The sequence below is a fragment of the Haemaphysalis longicornis genome, unplaced genomic scaffold (assembly GCF_048455015.1).
Source record: "Haemaphysalis longicornis isolate Haplotype H1 unplaced genomic scaffold, Haemaphysalis longicornis Haplotype H1 scaffold_1, whole genome shotgun sequence".
Lineage (NCBI taxonomy): Eukaryota > Metazoa > Arthropoda > Arachnida > Ixodida > Ixodidae > Haemaphysalis > Haemaphysalis longicornis.
In genome coordinates this window covers 438331164-438354931 of record NW_027526203.1, presented here as the reverse complement: position 1 = coordinate 438354931, position 23768 = coordinate 438331164, and the positions used below count along the sequence as shown (strand labels likewise).

Below are 23768 nucleotides of genomic sequence, written 5' to 3'. Positions count from 1 at the left end.
ATCGGTTGAGTGACAGAAGATAATACACGCTACGACTTCATAAAGTATGTTTCTATTTTGCCAAAGGCGCAGAGCACTCACACACACTGCGGCATCTAATGGCATGCTTTGCAGACGTGCTCATCGACCTGACCTTCTTATGAAGCGACCCATCCCTTCGCTGCCGCTGGGTGGAGGTACTCCGTCAAGCTTCCATGCCAATGAATCGGATTGGAGTGCGAGCAACTGTAGCCTTCCATTCTGTTCTTCGCACTTGGGGAAAACTTTTTACCGGGCATTTGCTCATTGCATGCCAATTTCGTCCATTATATTGGGAGGTTCGGTTGATTGTGTCCCGTTTAGATCAGTTATCGAAGACGGCGCAGGCTACAGGTGTATTTAATTTCGCTAAGCAATGCCACCGCTCCCAAGTACCGTAAAAGCGGCGGTGTTTGCAGTGTTTACAAAACACTGCAGCGACTGCACAAAACACTGTAGCGTTTTGCAAAGCACTCCAGCGACTGCAGTGTTTTGTAAAAGGAAGTTCAGGGAATTACCAAAGATCTTATATGCTCAATCAGGAGCGGACCCTGTATGGCGACAAGGAGTTTAGGGCTTCTTACCGAAAAGTAATCTAAATTTGCGGTATACATTATCCCAGTACAGGTGGCGTTAGCTTTTTTTACCGAGAAACGATCTGGGAAGAAATTCAAGGCAGGGAAGGAGAAGGGGGAGGGGGGAGGCGTTGCTTGCTTTACAGCCTGTTTAACAGTGGCTTCATCAGTGTACGCTTTCTTTTTATTTTCAGGGTACTTCAAGGACAACTGGCACAGCTACGATGGCCTCTTTTATACCATGTCGACGGCGTGCATCCTGTCATCGCTCATATGGTTTGTTGGACCACTGGTGGACAAGGCACAGACGTTTAGGGGCACTGCAAAGGCGCCTTCCAAGCCCGAAGAAGTCTGACATTTCGCAGTGCGTCCAAAAGCGTGATTATGACTTCAGGTACAGCATTTACGTGCATGATGGACCACAGAGCTTGTGTGCCATGTGTGCTTCTCGGACTATGCAAACGCCGGGCAAAGCAGGGAGAAGAGGTCGCAACAACGGCAGCGCCCATCATTGCATCATCAATTCCTCGCGCATGAGGCTGAAACAGCCACTCTCCTGAGCTATAGCATCGCATATTTGTAATGCAAGCATACGCTCGTTTTCTCCTTGCAACCTTGTCGAAATGATATTTTGTAACTATTTTGGTCATTAAACATTAGTATTTCTTTTAGCACGTGGTACGTCCCTTACACATACTACCCAGCTTGTATTGTTAGACGCACAGAACGTGGTCACAAAGCGCTTCTGCAGTTGTTACACAACATATTGGCAAGTATCCGGAAGACGAGAAAAGGGGGCATTTTTGTTTTCAACCTTTACCGAATATTCCCAACGCAAGCGTTTCTTTAGTGAAATCAGGTAAAGCTATCACCGCACAAATTTAGACGGTTGTTATACTTAACTACGCGCGTTTTATCGCATTGTGGTTTTGTGACGCTACCGACTAAATCTTCGTTGAAAAAATTACGTAACATACTGTGTACGGGACTCAACAAGTCCGCGTGACGTTTATTGTGGTGGCGTATTCACCATGTGGTGCGCTGATGGAGCCATCATTCGCAAACGATGCGGGAACGCATGAATGGGAACGCGAACACACAACTTGGTGGATAAGAGGTTTAAACGAAGGAGCGGCTGAGGTTTGGTAGCGAATAAAGGCCAGCTATCAGTAAATGAGGAATATATACCATACTTCATTCTTGACTGTCATCAAGAATCATCTCATTCGCGCGGCAGCGCCCGCATTTTCACTTCCGCGTTTCATTGCCCTCAAGAGAACGCCAGATGAATGCGGCAAAAGTAAACACGCGCTCACAAGCTGCCATTGCCGCCGGCAGTTGGACAACTGAGAAAAAACACACAAACACCTTTTCCGCAGTTCTGCCTTCCAAACAATGACAATAGCCTTCACACATTTGTTTATTACTAAAGCATATATTGCATTTACTAATGTGAATATATTTCCCCAATTACTAAGCTATTTATTTAGGAGGTTATTGAGTGATCAGTTGTTGTAACCTCCAATGTGATGAATGAAAGGATTAAGGCAGCAAGAAACATGAACAATTAGAAAACAATGTTTAGAAACATATTTACGCATATCTAAAGTACAACATGCTGGAAGACCTACAAAAACTGTACACGTATCGAAACACACGCGAAGTCTTTTTGTGCTTTGTCATTGGGCCTTGGAGGCAAATTTGACCTCTCGCGGGGACAAGGCTTGTTTTTTTTTTTTTGTTTGTTTTTTTGAAGAGTTTGCAACAAGAAGTATATTTCTTGCCGGTAATTCGATGCGACTTTGACAAGACATCGTTTCTACAAAGCACGCGCAGCAGTGCTATACTGCTTTGTCGAGAATTGCTAGCAGTCATGAACAGGTATAATTTACCGACCGGCGCCCGTAGGCGACTCCTTCAGCGATTTTTCGGGCGTGCTTGCATCACGGTGTTGTGCTCCTGCACGGGGCCACTTCTACGTAATTCAGTACAAGTAAGCTCAATGTGAAATCAAGTTTCTGAAGTGCAAAGCAAAAAGAAAAAAAAAAAGGACCTTGATAACCGCAGAAGTTGTAGATGCACCTCGCCTAATTTTGTCTTGCGCGTGAGCGGAGCCGAACGTGATATTTTATTCACAGAACCAAGCAACGCGAGGCTGACAAATGCTTAGTAATTGACGCTAATTGGCATAAATAACTGCAAGCAGCACCCGGCTGCCTCACCGCATTATACGAAAGGAGCGTTGCATGTTGATCCACGCGTATACGTCAAAACCCCACGAAACGGGGTGAGATGACAGACGAAAGTAAACTAAAAAAAATCATGCACCCCTCGGTATAACGACGACGATGGTTGAATGCGAAGCTTTTTATGGAGTATTGCTTGGTTGCCGTCTGAGTTTGCACTTTGGTTCGTTGAGCGTTGACTTTGACTCGCACGCAGTAAGGAATATTGGTCACACCGACCTTGACTTCGACCCTTCGCCATTTGATTTCGCGCGAAGAAAGCTTCGCGTTCAAGCATCGTCGTCGTTAGACGGAGGGGCACCTTATCTTTCCGTCTAATTTTGCACGTCCATGCACCCCTCTCCAATCTCAACCTACGCTCGAGGAATTCATCGCCTCAATGCTTAGGGATGAGATAGCAGCCATGCGCGCAGACATGGCGGCAATGAAGGAAGAGTTTAACAACTACCGGAAAGCGTCCAGCTCTGTAAACACACAAATGCCCTCCCCAGAACAGCGCAATCGCGCCGTGACCATACCGCCACAACCAGCCGAAGAACCCCTACAGCCGAATAACCTACTGCAGCCAGACAATAACTCGAACATTACCTTCCCACAGTGCGCAATGGAAGAGCAGGCACAGGTAAACGTGGCGCGTGCTATCAACGCCATGCAAGCAGCCCAAAGTGTGCGAAGCCTTCAGATTATGGAAACACTGAAACAAATAACTTCCCACCTAACGAGGCTAGAGGGACGGGTGCAGGTTCTCGAGGAAGCCGACTTCAATACCCGAACCAGGAAGACCACCAAAACAGATAACGACAACCCCACATGCCTCTCCTCACCCATGAACCAAGATGGACCTTCATCCACCCAGTAATAAATTGTCTCACGGACAAGGAATAACTATATGGCAGTGGAACTGCAGAGGTTTCAAGAACAAATATGGATCACTCTCCCAATACATCTCCTCTTCCACGACGATACCAGCAATGGTAGCTCTGCAAGAAACTAATACACCAGTTCGCCTTCCAGGATACATAACGTACGAAACAGGCACAGACAAAAGCCTGCGCACACTGGTCAGCAAACGATACGTGGCGATTCAACACCCACTTAAGCAGTCCGAAGAAATTGGCATTTTACTTGAAATAATACCACAAGTCCACAAGAAGGCCCGCTCGCTGTACGTTTTGAATGTGTATTGCAGGCCTAAAAGCTCCCCACTTATTCTTCAGCAAGTAATTGAACAAGCGACACTCAAAGCAGCCAACAACCCGTTTGTCATTACGGGGGATTTCAACGCTGCTCACCCTCTGTGGGGATACGCATACACCAATCCAAGAGGCACTAGACTACACTCGCTGATAGAATCTCAAGACCTCACGATTGTCACAGACCACAATAGGCCTACACGCATTGGCACAAGCGTCACCAGAGACACAGCTCCCGATCTGACTTTTACGAAAAACAATCCTCAAGTTCAATGGATCCACACGGGCGAATATCAAGGCAGCGATCACGCCATTCTATCTACCACTGTAATAGGATCGGACTACAAAGCAGTAATAGGTCGGGCTCGCCTCACAGACTGGACGAAGCTGAGATAGGAACGGAGCAACCGCTCACCAGCCGAAGAAACCCAATTCGAAATCTCTTTACACGACTGGATCAAACAACTTCATCAGGATTTCCTTGCACACACCAAAATAATGAAGACAACCACAGCCACGCCGTGCATCGACTCTCATTTACTGCACATCTGGGAAGCGAGGACTAGTTTGCAGCGGAGATGGAAGCGGCGGAGACATAATCGAAGACTACGAAAACGGATCGCACAGCTAACACAAGAAGCTGCGAAGTACGCCAACTCTCTCTGCAGGGAAAACTGGCTTTCTCTATGCGATGGCCTGCGCGGCACTGCAAAAACATGGAAGCTCCTCCGCTTCTTGATCAACTCCTCAGCTAGCAAAACAGAGTCCCAACACAACATGGCTAAAATCATACACCAATTTCCTGGAGACATGGAAGACCTGCTCACAGCCCTCAAGAACCGGTATCTCCAGACACACCCAACAGAACCTCTACCACCGTATTCAGGAGCACCAAACCCGGCGCTTGACGAAGACATCCAACTGCACGAAGTGACCGCAGCCATACAGGCTTTGAGAAGACACACAGCTCCAGGAATGGATCACATATCTAATATGATGCTTGTTAACCTTGACGACCCGTCGCTCTTGGAGCTCACCAATTATTTCAATAATATCTGGAAGGAAGGAACAATACCTGAGGACTGGAAGACCGCGGAAGTTCGGCTGATCCCGAAACCAGGAAAACCACCCGGTATAGAGAACCTCCGGCCCATATCTCTTACTCCGTGCATAGGAAAACTCCTGGAGCATATCATCCTGAAAAGACTTCAATACTTTCTGGAAGACACGGGAAAACTGCCCCCAGAAATGGTGGGTTTCCGACCCCATTTATCAACGCAGGAGATACTGCTCCAGCTCAAAGAAGAAGCAATGAGACCCGCGACTCGAAACTCCCCGACGGCTATATTGGCAGTGGATTTAAAGGGACACTGAAGTGAATTTGTCAAGCTCCCGTTTTTGCTTGCACTGTGTAGACTGGCTCAAATTAGCACACTTTTCATCGTTTTTACGATTGACAAATCGGTAATTATTTTACAAAGTGCGAAAGAAGAAAAACTACCATGCGCGGTTTGCGGCGGCCGCACCAACTAAAGCTGTGATGTTAGGAGGAGCGGGCACCGTGATTGGACGATGCCCAAGGTGAGCAACCAAACAAGTTTCGGTTTCGGTTTCGGTTCTGTAAAACACAACCGTTGGCGTTGTTGGATGGGCATTCTCAATAACTCAGTAATCATCGTACCGCGCTTCTGCCATGTTGTCAGCTGTAAAAATGCATAAAGATAAGCCTCCTAGGACGGCTTGGAATCGTAGCATTCACTAGCCGAGACCTACGCAGTGCATGAACGCCCTCCGCGTACCCGCAGACGCCCAAATGTCATGCGCTTTTCCCCCATATTTGGAGCTTGCCTCCCTCATGCCTGTATCGTAAAAAGCGTGTTCGCACCAGGCCAAGGGTCTGTTCATTCTGGCCTGTGCCCACTGCCTGCAAGCAGTCGGTGCTTATGGCAACAGCACGCCAACGAGAACTCGCTAGCGCGCCAGTGCCAGCCTGCGCGCGTTTTGTGAACTAGTTCGTGTAGCCATGAACGTTGCGGCCCCAAAAAAGGTGAAAACATCGGCGGAAAACAAAAAAGTTAACTTACAAAAAAAAAAAAAAAAAAAGCACGTACCCGCGGGGATTCGAACTCGTGACTCGCAAAACATTTGCGGTGAATTCCCAGCGCCCCAGACTGCTAGGCCACGGAGCGGGACGCGAACGCCTTGCTAATATAGGGTATATATTGTACAACCGGTTTACACTTTTATTTAGTTTTGGCATTTCAAGCCGCTTAGGTGACTATTTGTTGTACTGCGATCGTGCAGTAAGCGTCGCCCGAGTTTCCACAGTAGCTCACGTCTAGCAATTGCATTTCGTAGACGGAAAAGCGTTCGCAGATGCGTAGTCGTGCTGCTGACCGCTGTGCTTGTTCGCCCAGCGCAAAAAAGTGCTTCCCGCGCCCTAGTTTTACGCTGTACGGTAAAAATATCAGTTGATTTTATTTGCTTAGTACCTATATTGACTTCGCTGACTCTTCGCCCGCCTTCAAGAGGCCTTATATTTTCCTACTGGCGTACCAGTCAGCGAAGCGTCGCATGTGCAGCGCTTGTGTGAAGCGACCTTAACTTGGAGCTAGATACAGTGTACAAACAAACCAAGTAAAGAAAGGCACATTCTTCCATTCACAAACGTGTCCTGGCTTCGTTTCAACTAAGCGAACGAATTGCGACCAAGCAATTTTTTTTTAACCTCCTTGATTGCGACGACCCGCCGGCGGCCGGCGGACGAAACGCTGGGCCGACTGACTCTGTCGGCCGGGGAGCCGTGCAGTAGCGCAGCCGTGGCGCAGCCAATTGCCAGCTCAGCCCCTCCTGACGTCACACGAAAACGCCACAGAAAATGGGCGAGCGTAAAGAGAGGAGGACAGCATTTTCGAATTAGTTTTTCTACTAAATAAAATCGCGTAAACGCGCCTAGAGTGGTCGAAACATGGCCTGGGGACTCCGGACTACAATTTGCGCTAGTAATCCCGCAATGTTTACATATCACTTCAGTGTCCCTTTAAAGGGCGCTTTCGATAATGTAAAACACACGGCCATCCTGGCGAAGCTGAACACCCTGGACTGCGGAGTCAAGACCTACCAGTATGTCAAGTCTTTCCTCACAGATCGGAAAGCCATACTCAAAGTAGGGGACCACACCACGGACCCCTTTCCAATAGGAGGACGTGGAACTCCTCAAGGGGCTGTACTATCTCCCCTCCTCTTTAACATTGCTCTCATAGGACTCCCTGCACTACTTAATTCTATTCAGGGTATAAATCATGGTCTCTACGCGGACGACATTACCATCTGGTCCACCACAGGTTCAGTGGGAGCAATGGAGGAGCGCCTACAGGAAGCAGCGGACGTAGTAAATGGCTACGCAAGGTCATGCGGGCTGAGCTGCGCCCCTCAAAAATGCGAACTATTGCTCGTGTCTCCAACTAAACAGAAAGCTTCAGGGACACCCACCATCGCCATACACATAGATGGGCACATTATCACCCCTGCTCAAAGCATCAAGATACTGGGCGTCACCTTTCAGGCGGACAAGAAAAATATCATAACAATCAACAAGATCAAGACCATGACGGAGCAAATCACACACATGCTCAAGCGCATAACAACTAAGGCAAGGGGCATGGGTGAATCCGATACACTCCGACTCGTACAGGCGTTCGTCATCTCGCGGATCACTTACGCAATACCCTATGCTCTGCTCTCAACAACGGAATTGAAGAAACTGGACACCATTATACGAAAAGCCTACAAGCAGGCTCTGAGCCTACCAGTCAGCACCTCGACAGACAAACTGCTTCGTCTCGGACTCAACAATACAGCTGATGAACTCATAGAGGCACATCTATCCCACCAGAGGGCAAGATTAGGCACTACAGAAACCGGCAGATCCATCCTTTCGAGACTTGGACTATCGATTCCGCTTCAACACCCAACACCCCAAGTCACAGACATCCCGCATGACATCAGGCGCCACATTAAAGTACCTGTGCTACCGCGAAACATGCACCCAGTGCATCACGCCGACCGCAAAGAAGCCAGAGCCCGTGCTATCTCAAAGCAGTATGGAAGCCATCCTGCCGTGGCGTACACGGACGCGGCCCTCTATCCCGGAAGGCGGGCCTCAGTAGCAACAGTTATTATAGGCCAAGAGCACCGCACCAGCGTATCACTGAACCGAGCCAACCCTCTACTCGCCGAGGAAGCGGCCATTGCCTTGGCGCTTACCCAAACTCAGGTTGAGACCGTAATTACTGACTCTCAACAGGCTTGTCGCAACTTTTCCAGCGGGAGAATACACAAAACTGCACTTAAAATACTTCAACAGAAGCCACTAAGAAGACCCGCCAAGATAATCTGGGCGCCTGCGCACACTGGACTCTCAGGAAACGAGATTGCCCATCTCACAGCTCGAGAATTGACCGGCCGAGCACCTGAAGAAGAAGATCTGCGTCCGCTTCCTCTAGTCTCGTTTCATGAGATTAGCACGCACTATCGGCTACAAAGACAAACGTACGCCCCACCGCACAAACAACTACCCAAGGGACACGATAGAATACTTCGTGCCCTGCAAACTAATACTTACCCCCACCCTAGCAGAAACCACTACATAGCCCCCACCCTGTATCCCCGTTTGTGCTGCTTCTGCGGGGAGATTGGAACACTTTTTCACATGGTCGGCGGCTGTACACAAAGCCCACTTGACCCGTCCAATCCCTTCCACACCTATGAGCTTTGGGAGAGCGCCTTGGCCAGCTCTTCCCTCGACGTCCAGCGCAAGTTGGTGGAAAGGGCAGAAGACGCGGCCCGTGCCAATGGACTCCTGGAATGAGGAGGCCACCCTAAGGACTCTTTAATAAGAAACAATAAACATGTTTAGTCTCTCTCTCTCTCCATAACACAAGCACAGTCGCTCGCAGCTGAAGATGTTACCAGTACGGCAGATGTGGACTGTCCTGATTCCCACATGTTCCGACTTCTCCGCAAGGCAGAACGGCTAACCAAACGATATCGTACACAAGGAAAACACCATAATCAAACGTCATTATCACATTATTCGCGAATATCAGGTCACATTACAGAATGAGAATTGGCAGAATTTCTGTCAGGATATTGGACATGAATCTGGTCTCTCTCGCCTTTGGGGCGTCTTCCGCAGCATGAACGGCCGTGCGAAGGTGCGTCTGCCGATCCTGGATGAGACGTCCCTTCAAATGGGCTACACACAAGTAGAAGATGCCATCGTTCACGAGTTGTTCCCTCACGCCGTTACAGATCCTTCAACCCTCCCACCGTTACCGATCGTCAACATTGATCACCCCCTGCCGGAACTCGACTCCCCTTTAACCTTGGGTGAACTGCAAGTAGCCATTTCTTAAGGCAAACCAAAATCTGCTCCTGGTCACGATCAAGTTAAATGGCAAGACCTCTGGAACCTTCCCCCAGACGGCCTCGATGCTCTACTACATATGGCTAACCACTCCTGGGACTCAGGCGAGACACCTGACTATCTGAAGATAACTGTCCTTCATCCAATACCCAAACCCGGTAAAAATCCTTGTCATCCTCAGAATCTTCGTCCCATCGCTCTTACCCGTGTAATATGTAAGCTTATCGAGCGTATGCTCAACAATCGGCTCGAACACCACTTGGAGGGTACAAATTGGTTTCATCCCGCCCTTACGGGTTTCCGCCCCCTCCATGCTACCCACGACTATCTCTGGCTGCTCCGGAGGGTTATTAATCGGACCTCGCACAAGGCCTTGTCGGACTATGTACTCGCTTTAGACATGCACAAGACATTTGATAATGTTAGCCAATCAGGAATCCTTCAAAAACTTGACCTCGCCTACCCTAGCCAAAAAACTCAAGCCTGGATACGCAGGTTTCTACAACATCGACCCAGCCGTCTTAACCCTCGAGCCCACCAGCCCACTACGTTCTACCTGGATAGAGGAGTCCCACAGGGGTCCATTTTGGCTCCTCTCCTCTTTAATCTAGCAATGAACCGCGTGGCCCGAACTCTTGAACAGGACACTACCGCCCGGTTTGCGCTTTATGCGGACGGTATTGTGGTATGGACAGAAGCCACCGATTATGACACGAAAGAAACTATGCAAACAGAGTTGCAAGCAGCAGTCCTGAGCTTGGAGCATACGCTGTCCCAATTCCAGCTACAGCTATCCCCCACAAAGACAGAACTGCTTAGCGTCGATGGTAAACGTGGCACAAATAAGGAACAGATTATCCCATTCAAGTGGGAGATACGCTCCTTGAATCTCGCAACGGTACAATTCGACTGCTGGGCGTTCCAGTCAGCAGCTGCAATAGTCCAAAACAGTGGATAGCCTCACTTAAAAAAACCTGGCGTTCCACTTTACACCTAGTTACACGGATATCTAATAAATATGGAGGAGCGCACCAAGCAACCTGTACTATGCTCGCCCGTGCCGTGGCCCATGGACGTTTCACTTACGGCTTCCCGGTCTATGAACTACGACAGTCACATGTTAATGCTCTTAACAAGATTAATCGGCACCTTCTCCGTGCGATTAGCGGCCTCCCTTCCTTCACCCGGGTAGATACTCTCCACGAAGCAGTTCCCCTTCCGCCTCTCACTAACCTCATCGGAGAAACCAAACTGCGTTTTCAATATCATCTGGACCATTCGCCCCAAGAAAAGAGACTGCAGAAATGAGAAAATGGGACCACCTAAATAGCGACTCTGACAGCACCGATTCGCCGCCAGCAATCCCTCCGTGGCAGCGTCCGTCCACGGTATTCCACGTCGACGCCCGATTCGGCGCAGTAACCGGAGAGCACGCGAACATTCCGTTCGCACGCTCGCAGATGACAAGGCAGGCGACGAAGTTGAAATTTACACCGACGCGTCCTTGAATGGAATGACGGCGGCTATTGCCTGGACATCTACAGACTTGCCAGAATTTAATGTATCCCGGCAAATTTCCATCACATACGGCCTCGTAGAAGATGTAAAACTTCTGGGCATTCTGGCAGCCACCCGGCAAATTATGACCATTCCGCTCATCTCACCGCGAAGAAATTTCGCATTATCACGGATTCTTACTTGCTGTCCGTGAATTGAATCGTCCGTTTTCCCCGAACACTACGGCGACAAATATCCTGACCACAGTACGAGACCCACAAATGGAAGGATTCAAAATTCGCATTGTTTGGACTCCGGGACATACTTCCGGCGCACAAGGCAACCGCATGGCTCACGACGCTGCCAGGAAGAGGCTTCAATCACCTCCCACGGTACCCGCCATGCCCATCCCCTCTCTCCAAGCATATTGGCAACTCCAGCTACGGCTCCTCAAAAAGAAAGCAGGAAGCGTTTGCAAGATGAAACTCCGGTTCGCATCCTTGCACCACTCAAGCCCTTCTCTCGTCCGGGCGAGGTATTCGCAAATAAAGTATATGCGAATGCAGCGTATACCCCATACATTTTACATAAGTGGTCAGCCCCAGCAGGATCTCAATTGCACCGATGCCCCCTGTGTAGTTGTGATGACATACCAAATCTCTTCCACTTAATTTGGCTCTGTACTGTATTCGCCCGTAACCGCCATCAGCTGCTAACTGTAGGTCCTGCACCTGTGACACTACTGGAGCACGTATACGCCCTTGAAAACGGCCTCTACAAATTGGTGTAGCGGTTTTACAGACTGTCTCGGACTGACCATACTCATCCACGTCCAATGTCAACAGCGACATTGCCACCGACTGAGTGAACTATGCATTTTTGAATTGGCCCACGGACTAGAACGGTGTACATTGTGTGAATTTCAACCTTTCCCTTTCTCCTTCCCCTTCCCATCCTCACTTCCCCGCAGGTCCTCATGGCCTCTCGTCTTAAATAAAGTGTTTCATTCACTCACTCTCCAAATTCCAAACTGCTTCGACTGTGTCGAAACGTTGCAATCACATAGACGTCGGCTTCATAACGCGAAGGACTTAGGTTCGATTCCAACCGCGGGACAAGTTTATTTCTTTCGCTTGACTTGCGATCGTCATCATCGTTAGAGAAAATTGGCTTTCTTTCAGTGTGTTTTCGACGCGACATAATGCGAAGAACTGAATGCATTATTCAATGTGTTTCCCAAGAGCATCTGCTTGATCTTATACTACGTTACCCAGACTATACTTACTAGAGAAATAGGATGGGTCTTGTAGCCTTTTAGTTTCTTTATTCTAGTCCAGACTTTCCTGAAATCTGTATATGAGTTTATAAAGGATATAAACCTGGTCCAAATTTCGTTTTTTGCCATGCACCGCGTATGCTTTCCTTTGGCTTTTTCCCGCTTAAACTTGAGCAGGTTGTCGGCCGTGGGATAGCGGCATAAAAGTGTCCGTACCTTGTTCTGTTCAGGCCATGTACGCCAACAGTTCTCCTTCCACCATGGTCTGGGTTTTGGGAGAGTTTTAAAAGTGGTCTCCGGAATGCCTTTCTGAGCACAGTCAGGAATGTGGGCCGTAAGCAGTGAATTTGCTGCTTCAACATCTAAATGGCTTATTGTTGTAGGTGTTAGCCTGGAAAGTTCTTTGTATGTTTTTTCATTCAGCCGCCTGTAATTTAAATGTTCAAAGCGGTTCTGTGTCTTGAGAGTCATTGTCTACAGCTAGTAGTTTTACAAGAAAATAGTCACTGCCATAGGGATTGTTAATTACGTTCCACTCAAGCGTAGGCAGTAAGACTGTGGAGCCGATTGCCAGGTCTATTGCTGAATAAGTGTGGTACGTGGTGTTCAGGGGAGTAGCCAGAAATTTTGCTCGACCAGGGGGGGGGGGGGGGGGGGGGGGGGCAGAGATAGCACCCTTCGACCTCATCCATATAATTTTTTATGGAATTAGAAATAACTACAAAACTATTAACTGTCAAGAACAAGATAAACAAACTATTTCATAAAAAATTATTCGTAGTTCCGAGAATTGTGGCAGAACTGCTGTCACTGCTTGCAATTTTCTGTTTTGTCTACATAAGAAGAAATAGCCCTTAAAGAAATATGGAAATTTAGAACAAATATAAACATATATGCTTAACAAACATGGAAGTAAAGAACTAATTCATCTAAAATTAACAAATCATGGAGCTGACATAAACGTGAAAGCACGAAACAAACAACTTATTGGTGGACGTTTTATTTTACTGTCGCTTTGTCATCCAAAAATAGTTTTTTTTTTTTTTTTTTTTGCACAGATGAGACGGTTAGGGACATATCTTAACACCTCTGTCTTTTACGCCAATATATTGCGTAGGAGCAGCTTGTCAACCGTCGCGCACGGCGAATAACTGCACGAAAATTAATCACACAAAAATACGTCAAAATGTACAGTTGTGGGGGAAAAAGCTAGCTTATATTTTGATCAGGGCGACAAAAGTGCCACTGGCAACAATGTGCACATTGATACAGAAAGCCCGTCCTACATGGTGCGAAATTACCGGCGAATAAGGTGCTGCCACGCCGCCCGTGCGGCAAAACGACCTCTTTTTGTAGTCGTGGCATTAGATCGTTTTTTCGCAGGAACGGCGCCGCAGCAGCAAATTCGCCGGTGAATTCGCACCATATAAATAGGGGTGGAGGGGGGTGTAGACGAAGTCCGAAGTCGTTAGCAGACTGGTATCTGGTGGCGGCCCTGGTTGCATGGAGGTATGAAGCAGCCAGGCCTGCGGTTTCACCCGCTAATCTCCCCTAGTTTTTTTGAGCAGCGACTCTCCGTCGCGTCAAAGAGCGCGAGCTCACAGAACACCCCCGTGGATAAAGGCCTTGCATAAGAGTCAAGAATACCGGGAGGGAAACGGGCCACCAAAGGCGAGTAGGTGCGCTGTCCGGACAGGATTCGTGGGGTTCTAGATAATGTCCTAGGATGGTTTCCGGCGCAGATGGTTGTCTTGGTCACCGTGCATGACAGTGCGACAAAATTTCAAGGGGGGGGGGGACTGAAGCCCTATAAGCCCCACCCTCCCTACACCCCCAGTGGTGTTGTAATATGTGGGGCGTTTCTTATTACAGATGCAACATCCGGATGACGTGACAAACCTTTCAATGAGCCAATGAGCCGCCCTCGAGCATCAGCTCGCACAGATCCCCAATGGGGTTGTGAGCATTAAAATCCCCGATTATGATGTGCAGTCAAAAGCTTTATGACAGTAAACACGGGAGTGCGTGCCGCTCAGTACATGCAGAGCGCTCTGGGGAGAGGCCGGCGCGCTCTCGCAGTTTGTGCGTTTAGCGGACGCACTCCACGAAAGCGCTTTATCGCGCGACTGCCTGCTGCATTGGCTACATCATGGCATCAGGAAATATGAAGTCGTGAGGATAACGCATTTTTTTATCACCAAATCGGGCAGTGAAAAGCAAAGGTTTGAATGTGTTCGCTGGGTTTCGCGCTTGATTAAAAAGTCCCTCATCTGCACAGGCATGCTCTGGAATCGTTTCCAGGTATCTGATGTATACCTACAGCAGCAGACAACAGCGCAATCAACGGTTGTCAGGGAGGGGATCCGCAAAATGTACGAACTATGAAATTGCGCCATCCCATCGCTAGATTGCTCTGTATGTAGTGAGCGGCACGCGCTAGAACGTTTACTGTCATAAAGCTTTCGACTGTACGGTAGAGAGCACACTGTTACTACTTTGCCAATAACTATGTCTTTAACAGATACAGGATCGAGTGGTGTCTGTAGCTGCAGGTACTGACAAGCTACATATTTTAGTAGTAGTATTGTCACACCAGACGGCGGGCTGCCGTTTTGTCTGTCCTTGCGGAAAAGCGTGTTAAAAAGTTTGTGATGGGCGCAGGTGTGTTTCTTGGAGGCACAATATTTGTGGTTTGTGATAGGTTAGGATGTCAGAAATATCGTCAAGATTGCCTAACAACCCCCTACAATTCCATTGCATAACGTTTTCAGCAGCCATGAAAATCTTCAAAAGAGAAAAAAAAAAGATTATGAAATGATTACTTTTTTTTCACTTCTTTAGTAGGCCATGCTTCGGGGCGTTTCTCAAACGGTTCACTACGGTTGCGGGTCAATTCCAGGTGCAATGATCTTACCGGCCTTTGGTTTGGTCGGTTTACCCCGACCAGTGGCACAGCGGAGCTCCTGTGATGCCCCAGGAGCAGACGTATTTGGCTGGACATCCATGGCCTCAACCGCGGTTTCTGAGGGTGAAGCAGTGTCGGGACCAGAGTTCGTGCTAGAGGACGTAGCCACAGCACTGGATACAGCTTCATCAGCAGTAGCCACAAGAGCAGCCCTCTGCTATTGCACAGGTGCCTGAGACGAAGCCAGGGGCCAAATTCTCCAAAACGACGGGTCGTCGCTTTGAAACGACGGGGTAGCGCCATTGAAATGTATGTGTTCTGGGCTTGGGGCCGTCGCTTTGAGGTGCTCAGCGTGAAGTAGGAGCTGCAAGAAAAGCACTGTGGCAAGAACGCGAAGCGACACCCACTGCCCTCCGTCATTTCACTTGTCGCTTCGCGTCCTTGCCACAGTGCCTTTCTTGCAGCTCCTACTTCACGCTGACCACCTCAAAGCGACGGCCCCAACCCCAGAACACATACATTTCAATAGCGCTACCCCGTCGTTCCAAAGCGACGCCCGTTTTTTAGAGAATTCGGCCCCTGGTTTACATCGCTGACCTGTACCGAAGTCGTGCTGGCAGCCTTTGGCCCAGCACTAGGTCGAAGTGCAGCCGCACAACCCATGGTAGTGGCTTTCTGTTGCAGAGTTGGGGGCTGCAACGGGACCAGGTCAGCTTCGCTTTACTGGGTGCCGGTATACCAGACGACGCCACACCCTCCGGCGAGCTGCGTCGACATAATTTTTGCCCTATATCAAGGCATGCTTCAGGCGCACTTGTGGGAGCGTTAGGTTCTCAGTGACTTTCAGTTGAATGATTTCTTTTTCTTTCTTCAATTCTAGACATGCACGTGAGAAGGCATTGTGTGATCCACTGAAGTTTTGGGCATTTCACTTATTGCTTGTTGCAATCATCACTGGTGTGGTCAGCTTTTGCGCAGTGAGCACAGATAGGTCGGCCACGGCACGACTGAGTACCATGGCCATACTTCTGGCACTTGAAGCCCCTTCGCGGAATAGGTGTTTATGGACGCACTGCACAGGCAATAAATGTAACATGGGCACATTGTGGAAGTGTTTGACGATTGAAAGTCAAAATAATATGCTTTGTTTGAATTTCCTCGCCTGCGCGACGCACGGTTATCCTCCTTACAGCTGTTACGCGTTGGTCTTTTAGCCCTCCGAGGAGAGAGTCTCCACTCTCATGAAGTAGCCCTCATTCAGAGACGACGCCTTGGGTTGTATTTAGGCTACGATGCGGGGTGACTGGCACTTTTAGTTGAACCAGGGTGTCCTGTTTCAGGAGAATTTCGCTTTGGTTTTTTCTTTGTACTTCCACTAGCACTTCGCCTGAGGCAAGTTTCTTTGCATGGTAATCCATCCCTACAATCCAACCCTACAATGCTACAAAGATGAGGAACACAGACGTTTAAGCTAGAGGAGCATTTTCTTCTGCTAAGTGTATCCCAAGGTTTTGCTGAAGGTATCGACTGGTAAAGCTGGTTTGACGCTAATTACTTCGCTGCGGCCTCTTTTCAAGGACCGATCGGTTTTTCTTGATGGGGTAAAAAAGGTACGCATAAATTCATGGTGTACAATGACGGTCGCAAGGCCGGTCGCCCACCACGGAGCCCAACAAGGGCACGTGACTTTGAAGCCCACGCTACGTGAACCGTACCTTGCTACTATAATCCTATGCTTGTAATCAAGAGTGATGTACTTGCACAGGAATAACCCTCTCCGCCTGGAAAAGTGTAGTAAAAAGGAAGAAAGGAGATTACAGGACATAGTTAGAAAATTAAATAGGAAAGAGAAAGAACTGACAGTGGGACAGAAAAAGGCGACTGGCTGATACCCCCCTGCGCGGGTCAGACAGGGAGGCTGCTGCAAGGTTTCCAATGTGTGTTGGAGGCCCGCAGAATTCAACAAAGACCACTGAATAGATTTCCGCCCTGTCTTCGGTAGTCACACCTAAACAACCATGCTTTTCTATATCAGAACAAGTTGTTTATACCTGCTAAAAATATGCGATATTTCCAAATCAGGGCATCCCATTGAACGGGGGCAATTTGTTTGCGAAAGCGAAGATGACCGTTTGTAGTGCTTGAACTATGATAGGCAGAGGCGTATCCAGGAAGGGGGTGTTTCGGTGTCAGAACACCCCCAGGAATATTCTGAGCAGTGCATTCCCCCCTCTGTCCCTTCCCCTCTTGGGCCGTTTTTTTTTTTTTTTTCGCCCACGCTGTTCACACTCTGCATCGGTATAGAATATGTAAAAACAAAATAAGAACATTTGATAACAAAATTTTAATGAAAAGATGTTTGCCCGCAGGCTATCCTTCCTTTTAGGTTTTTTTTCTTTTCGCGGTGCCACCGAGAAATACTTCTGGCTACGGCACTGATGGTAGGGGCTGTTTCGTAAGCCCTACAATCACTGCTCATCTTCAAGCGGCGCTTTGGGTTCGGCTTTCTCACAGGAAATCGAAAATATCGTCTTTCAGCCCGACAAGGCAGCGAAAGATATTTGAAAGGCTTAAAAAACATACTGTTCGATATAGCCCAACAAGTCTTTACGACTCCCTCAAGCGGACCATGGGGCAACAGTTCTGATCATATCGATTACGTTTAAGGTAGTTGAAGTTTTCTCAGCGTCTACCGGATAGTTTAAAAGCCCAATTAAGTGATTACAGGAAGACAACAGCGCTGAGGCTAAAGTTGAGCGCATTATGGGAGCCAGCGCGCAGGGAGTTACCGCGGAGCCCCGCCACGGTTTGTTCGCAAGGCCTTCCGGGGCCCGATTTTCCCCGCCGGCCAAAGTTTAGAATATCACTTAATTGAACTAATCATCCACATGCCATGGAAGTAAATACAAATCAGCATTTTGTAAACATTCCTGGTGGGGGGATATAGGCGCAGCTTGCGAAAAAGCGTTGCTGATATGCAAAGCGATGCTGCCTACGGCGTTGAATGAATGTACTTTAATGTCCGTATTAATCACAATCCGTAAAAACATTACTCGTGCTTCGAATTAATAACAATGTAAGATGCGCAAGGAATAACGAAGTCGGTACAGCTACGTCTTTGTTTTCTCGTCTTTGGTTGTACGTGAGCGTGCTTTTGACGATGGGACACATAGATCTTCCACATTTTATTTGAAAATGTGCAGTAGCGCAATTGATGTAGCTCCAACACATTGAATTGCAACAATCAGTAAATTTGCGCTTTGTTCCTGAGCTTTTAAGAGCTGAATAACGTTTTCTTCTAACCGAAAGATCACACTCTTGCTTCGTACCGCTATCAAAATTAGTTCGATGGAAAATGGTGCGATGTTTTCTGAGAAATGAACAATTAAAGCCGGCGCTCCTCTCTCGAATTCCACCCATTTTTTTCGTGACGTTAAAGAGCGCGTCACAAAGTGCCCACATGCGCGCGAGCCGGAACCCCATTCTCGACATCACTTGATCGTCGCCGTGGAGGAGGGAGGAGGGATGCCTTTATTGATGAAGAGAAGTCAGCCTGGCAGCGAGCTGGGCTTGCTACTCCATACGAACATGAGAGGGGCAAAAATGAGCGAAGGAAGCGACAAAAAAACTTACATAAGCACTAAGAAACACAAATAAGCACACAGAAACCGACTAACGCAGAAACACACACACACACGCACAGCACACGCACAGTAGTAAAGTTAAAGCAAACTTTCACAGAGTTTCGTTCAGGCCGGAGTCACGGAGAAATGTCACCAAGGCAATTGCACTCCGTGTTGCCGCGGCAGTGGAGTGCCATAGAACGATAACGTTGCAAAGTTTCAGTGGTGCATCGGCACGCAGTCCCACGGTTTTTTTTTTTTTTTTTAAGGTTTGCCGTGGGGTGTCGTAGCGGGGACACACACACAGTACATGCGCTATGTCCTCACAAACACTGCAAGCGTGACAGTGAGGGGAGGCAACTCGGCCCGTCTTTCTGAAAGCCTGTATGGAATAGCAGGTGGAAGGGGGAGAAGAGATGTTCCGGTTGAGAGGGAAATGAAGAGGGGAGGACAGGGGTACTATTGAACTCAGCGGGGAGTTCACCGTCCTACAACGTAGTACGGGGGAGGGGAAGTGGGAGGGGTGTGGTGTTGGACAAGGTAGGAAGGAGAGGAGAGAGAAAAAGAAAAAAAATGAGGAGTGAGGGGTACAGTCACGTCTTGTTCGTCACGCCTGAGGCCCGGAGGCTAAAGCCGCTGCATGAGACCCGACTTCACGAGGAAGTCGAGCCGGTGGTGGAAGACCTCCCGTCGGATGGCGTCCGGGCCCGTGGGGAACAGGAAGTCTTCCAGCGTGTGGTAGCAGGTGGAATTCTCTCCCGTCTGAGCGTATGGTCTGGCGAGTCTCCAGCGTCCCCTGCGCTAAGTGGGCTCATAGTTCTATGACGAGGCACCACAGTGGATCATTGTCGGCATAGCCAGACCTATGTGTCGCTTGTCGTTGCCACTGGTGACTAAAGCCTTCCTCTTTGGTGGACTTTCACGTTGCTCTTTTCAAGGCGACCCCTACGTCGTCTTCTCTGAATTGCTTTGTAACGAAAAAAGTTACTTGTATAAAGTCTAGTCCTTCCCACCGTTCCGTTTCTGCGCGAACATAAGGCATTTAACGCCCGTATTTCCATCTTTATTGCACGCGTTTAATAAACAAGAAAACGGTAAGTTTATAGCTGCGTCGTCTGCCTCCTCGAAATTGTTTTCAACCCTGTTGGTACACCTACTGTGTCGGATCATCTAATCCCGTAAAACAAACAAATGGTGTGTTCGCTTGGTATTTTTGTAAGTAATGTTAATAAACAATAAAACAGTAAAAAAAGCAAATACGCCGCACTGTCGCAGATGCAACAAAAGTTTTAGAGGACGTAAAGGCTCGACATATGCGTCTTGACCACGTCTTGACTCAGACGGGCTGCGCACATGTGATTATTTCTCGCCTGCCATTTCCCTTGCTTTCTTACCAGTGGAAAAAGACGGCCTCTTGGGTATCTTATTTCTGAGCCTGGCACGGCTGTTCGGGTGCCGGTCCTGTAGTGTAAACTGCAAGAGCACGGCAAGATGTACCACCCCGAAACCATGTTTGTCTCATTGGCTCCGTGTACTAGAACGTTCAGCATCTTCATCTTCCTTAAACATTTATGCAGCGTAGTATTTACAAGTACTCTATACTCATCCCATCTGTGATATCCGTCGGGCTTGTCTGAGAAGTGGCCCATTTATGGTTCTGGCCGATCTCCAGCGGCTGTCTTTGTCATTAGAGTGAATGCTTCGTCCCCTCGGTGCCAAGGTTTTCCCAATCATTAATCTCCATAATGCTCCTAATTTTATCCGGTAATTGCTACTCCGTGACTCGGCCAATTATATAAAGTATGCACCGAAATATCTCCCTCTTAGGTGGCCGCACACGTGCAGGGCGTGGCTTATGGTGCTCCATTCCCAATCCGGGAGTTTTATACTGTTGAAAGCTGCAAGTTAGCATTTGTCTTCCAATGTGTAGGTTATTTTAAAACTACGAAAATCCTGCTTTCTCCAAGCAAACGAAAAAAAAAATTGTACTGCGTCATCTCCTCGAGCCAGCCCTTCATTTGTAGTGTTCTGTCACGGCGCTGTTTTTACATATAGCCAACTGCATCACGGATGTACGGTGAGATGGGGGTATGCATACATTTGCACAGTGGCATACGCGACGTTTCGTTTCGGAGGGATGCGAACCTCCCCGTCCACCTTCAAGGAAATAAAAGAGGAGATTGGGAACATGAAAAGAAGAAAAATTGCCTCCATCTCCCCGCGAGGGAACTCTGGTGTGATGCGGCGCATCTGGGGGTTCAATTGGCGTTTCCATTGGGTTGATTTTCTACATCGCGTGAAACGTATTGTGAACGCGTCGGATGCCTTCCATCACATACGGATGTTCTCATACACGGGACGATGGAGGCAATTTTACATTTTCATGCACATGCATACGCGAAATGAGAGAGTACACGTGTTTTAGCGGCCACCACCCAGCGCGATGCCCGCTTTATATTCACAGCGCTTGAAGGAGAGGAGACCGCGGAGGAGAGTCGCGCATGCGCGCACATGCGCACCGGAGCAGCTGTTAACGCAGCGTTAAAGCGTGAACCGCATGAAGCGTTTTTTCACGCGATTCGCGCGCGTCGGCGTTGCGCGTGCGTTTTTTCGACGCCCGCGACGACGATTCCGCGCCAGCGGCAGCATCTGCCTTGACTAGATTTTGACGCGCGTCGCGCGCGTCAGTAGGAGGAGCCTGGCGACTTGCGCCAATGGGGAGGCGCGCGCCTCATGGCGGCGGTTTCGAAGCGATCGAGACGGCCGGCTGGCTCCGCCGAGGATGTTTAGGCTTACCAACCCAGCAGATATTGAATGGACGCTTTCACTAGCGGCGCGGATGATGTTTTACAGTGCCGTTTTCACCCACATTATTAGCTCCTTTACCGCACAAGCAACTTCGTGCGTGCCTAGAGCGGCATTTTAGAGAGCGCTTAGAAGCGGTCGCTCGAGCTCCCGACGCCACTTCGCGGCCGAAGCCGCCGCCATGTTTCTGTAGGGTGCCTGGATGTTCCTCCTCGCCCGCCCCTGGGGCGGCGAGGAGGAACATCCAGGCACCCTATGTTTCTGCCGCCTGCCGCGCCGCGCGCAGCGTGCGGGTGGCTCCGCGGCAGCGGCAGCGCGCCTATGGCGTGCGCGGCGCGTTTTCGCGAGCAGAAAACGCTCCATGCGGTTCACGCTTAACGCAGCGAAGCGCGCGCCAACCAAGCGCGCCAGCTGTCGTTATGCTAATGCGCCGGAGTGAGAGTGTTGCCCACAGCTGTGGGAGAGACGAACGGAGGAGGGCTGCGGACGGACGCCGCCGCCGCCTCAAACGACGCAGGAGGGACATGCCTCAGAGCAAGAGATGCGCCGCATCTAAAAGTAACAAAACAAACCAAAAACAAACAAGGAATTATCCAAAAAAATTAAAAAATCGTATGAATTCATCGGACTACCCGATTTAGCTTTCCCATTTTTTATATTTTTTCCCTTCTGGCGACGTCTCCGAAATGCTCCCACCCCCCCATACAGCCATTCCACCTAAAACTGCCCTGACTGCAAAACCCCGGCTACTACCTCTCACGTCGCCTTCCAGATCCTCAGGGATCATCGGTGGATATCCTTCGCAGTACTACGCGGACGTAAACTAGTTGATCTGGACTAACAGCCGCCAGTTGAGCGAAATATAGGATTGGGCCTCAAGAACAGCAGCAGCTCTTGACCCAGCAAGAAAGTCGTGAGGCCGATTGGGTGCAACAAACGCTGCCCGAGGCGACAAATGGTGCCAGCCAGTCTATACCGACGACATAAAACTAAAAACGAAAAGCAACTCACCGCGCCAGCGAAATTTCTTCTCCGAAGGCGACATCGACGATGAAGGACAGCTCCACTACGATCGCGCCGTTCTCCGGTTATAACACTCAGGCGAAACCACGAAATGACATTTGAAAGATAAAATCACATTCTAGATAAAATCACTTGATTTTCACGATTAGGGACAGTTTTAAACTGCTGTTCCGGAAAACGGCTTGCATTACATAGTTACTCCTGTAGAGTTAAATTTCGATCGCGGATACATTAGTCAGACTGCAACGTACTGCTTCGTGGAAACTGGCGTGCGATATATATATTGCGCGTTTAAACGGCGGGGGGCATTGATTCAGCGAATCGGAACTAGGCTCAGAGCCGCCGGTAGCGCGAAATATCGGGTTGCGCCTGCAGAACAGCACCAGTTATTGATCCGGCTAGCAACTCCTGAGACCGATCAGGCGTGAGAAACGCTGTCCCGAGGCGACGGATGGTGCCAGCCAGTCTACGCGATGGCATAAAACATTGCAGAAACGCTGGAAAGAGGAGGAAGCCAAGGGCAAGGAACAACAAGCTTGCTGGCGGCAAGTAGAATCGACGGATTCATATACGCAAGAAGTAGCTAGCACTGCGCACAACGTGCATAAGGTAAGAAGGGTGACAGAAAGATTGCATCCAGATTAGAACGCGACGAACGTTAGTATAAGAGACATTGCTGAAATAAAAAAATGTACAGAAGCTCTGAGAATTGTCCGCTAATGCGCAAGCACCCCTACGCCACTTTTCGTAATTTTAAGTTTTTTTTTTCCGACGAATAATGCACTTTTACACTATAATAACAATAAAATGTGTAAACTTGTATTTTTGTGCAGATAAAGGGCATTACACAGTTGGCGTTTTGTAACAATTTCTGATTCGGATTTTGTTTTTGTTTTTTAAATAAGATTTTTATTACTTTTGCCTTCGTCGCGTAAGGGTGGTGTGATAAACACATTTATTTGGTTAGTTTATTATTATTATTATTATTATTATTATTATTTATTAGTAGTAGTAGTAGTAGTAGTAGTAGTAGTAGTAGCAGCAGCAGCAGCAGCAGTAGTAGTAGTAGTGGTAGTAGTAGTAGTAGTAGTAGTAGTAGTAGATTACGTTTATTTACACTTATTTTGGAGTTTTGTCATTTCTTTCCACAAATTATATTTACACCATCGTAACGACTAA

The 23768-nt window shown here is 48.5% G+C and overlaps 1 protein-coding gene across 2 annotated transcripts in view; it reads left to right on the top strand.

The window, feature by feature from the left end:
- The window catches only part of LOC144155811 (monocarboxylate transporter 5-like), a 132925-nt gene extending 131661 nt beyond the window's left edge, over window positions 1-1264 (top strand). For both annotated transcript variants that reach the window (XM_077687487.1, XM_077687486.1), the window contains exon 5: window positions 788-1264. In XM_077687487.1, the coding sequence (XP_077543613.1) occupies window positions 788-948 (161 nt within the window). In that variant the 3' untranslated portion in view covers window positions 949-1264. The remainder of the gene's footprint in view (window positions 1-787) is intronic.
- The last annotated feature ends 22504 nt before the right edge of the window (window positions 1265-23768 follow it).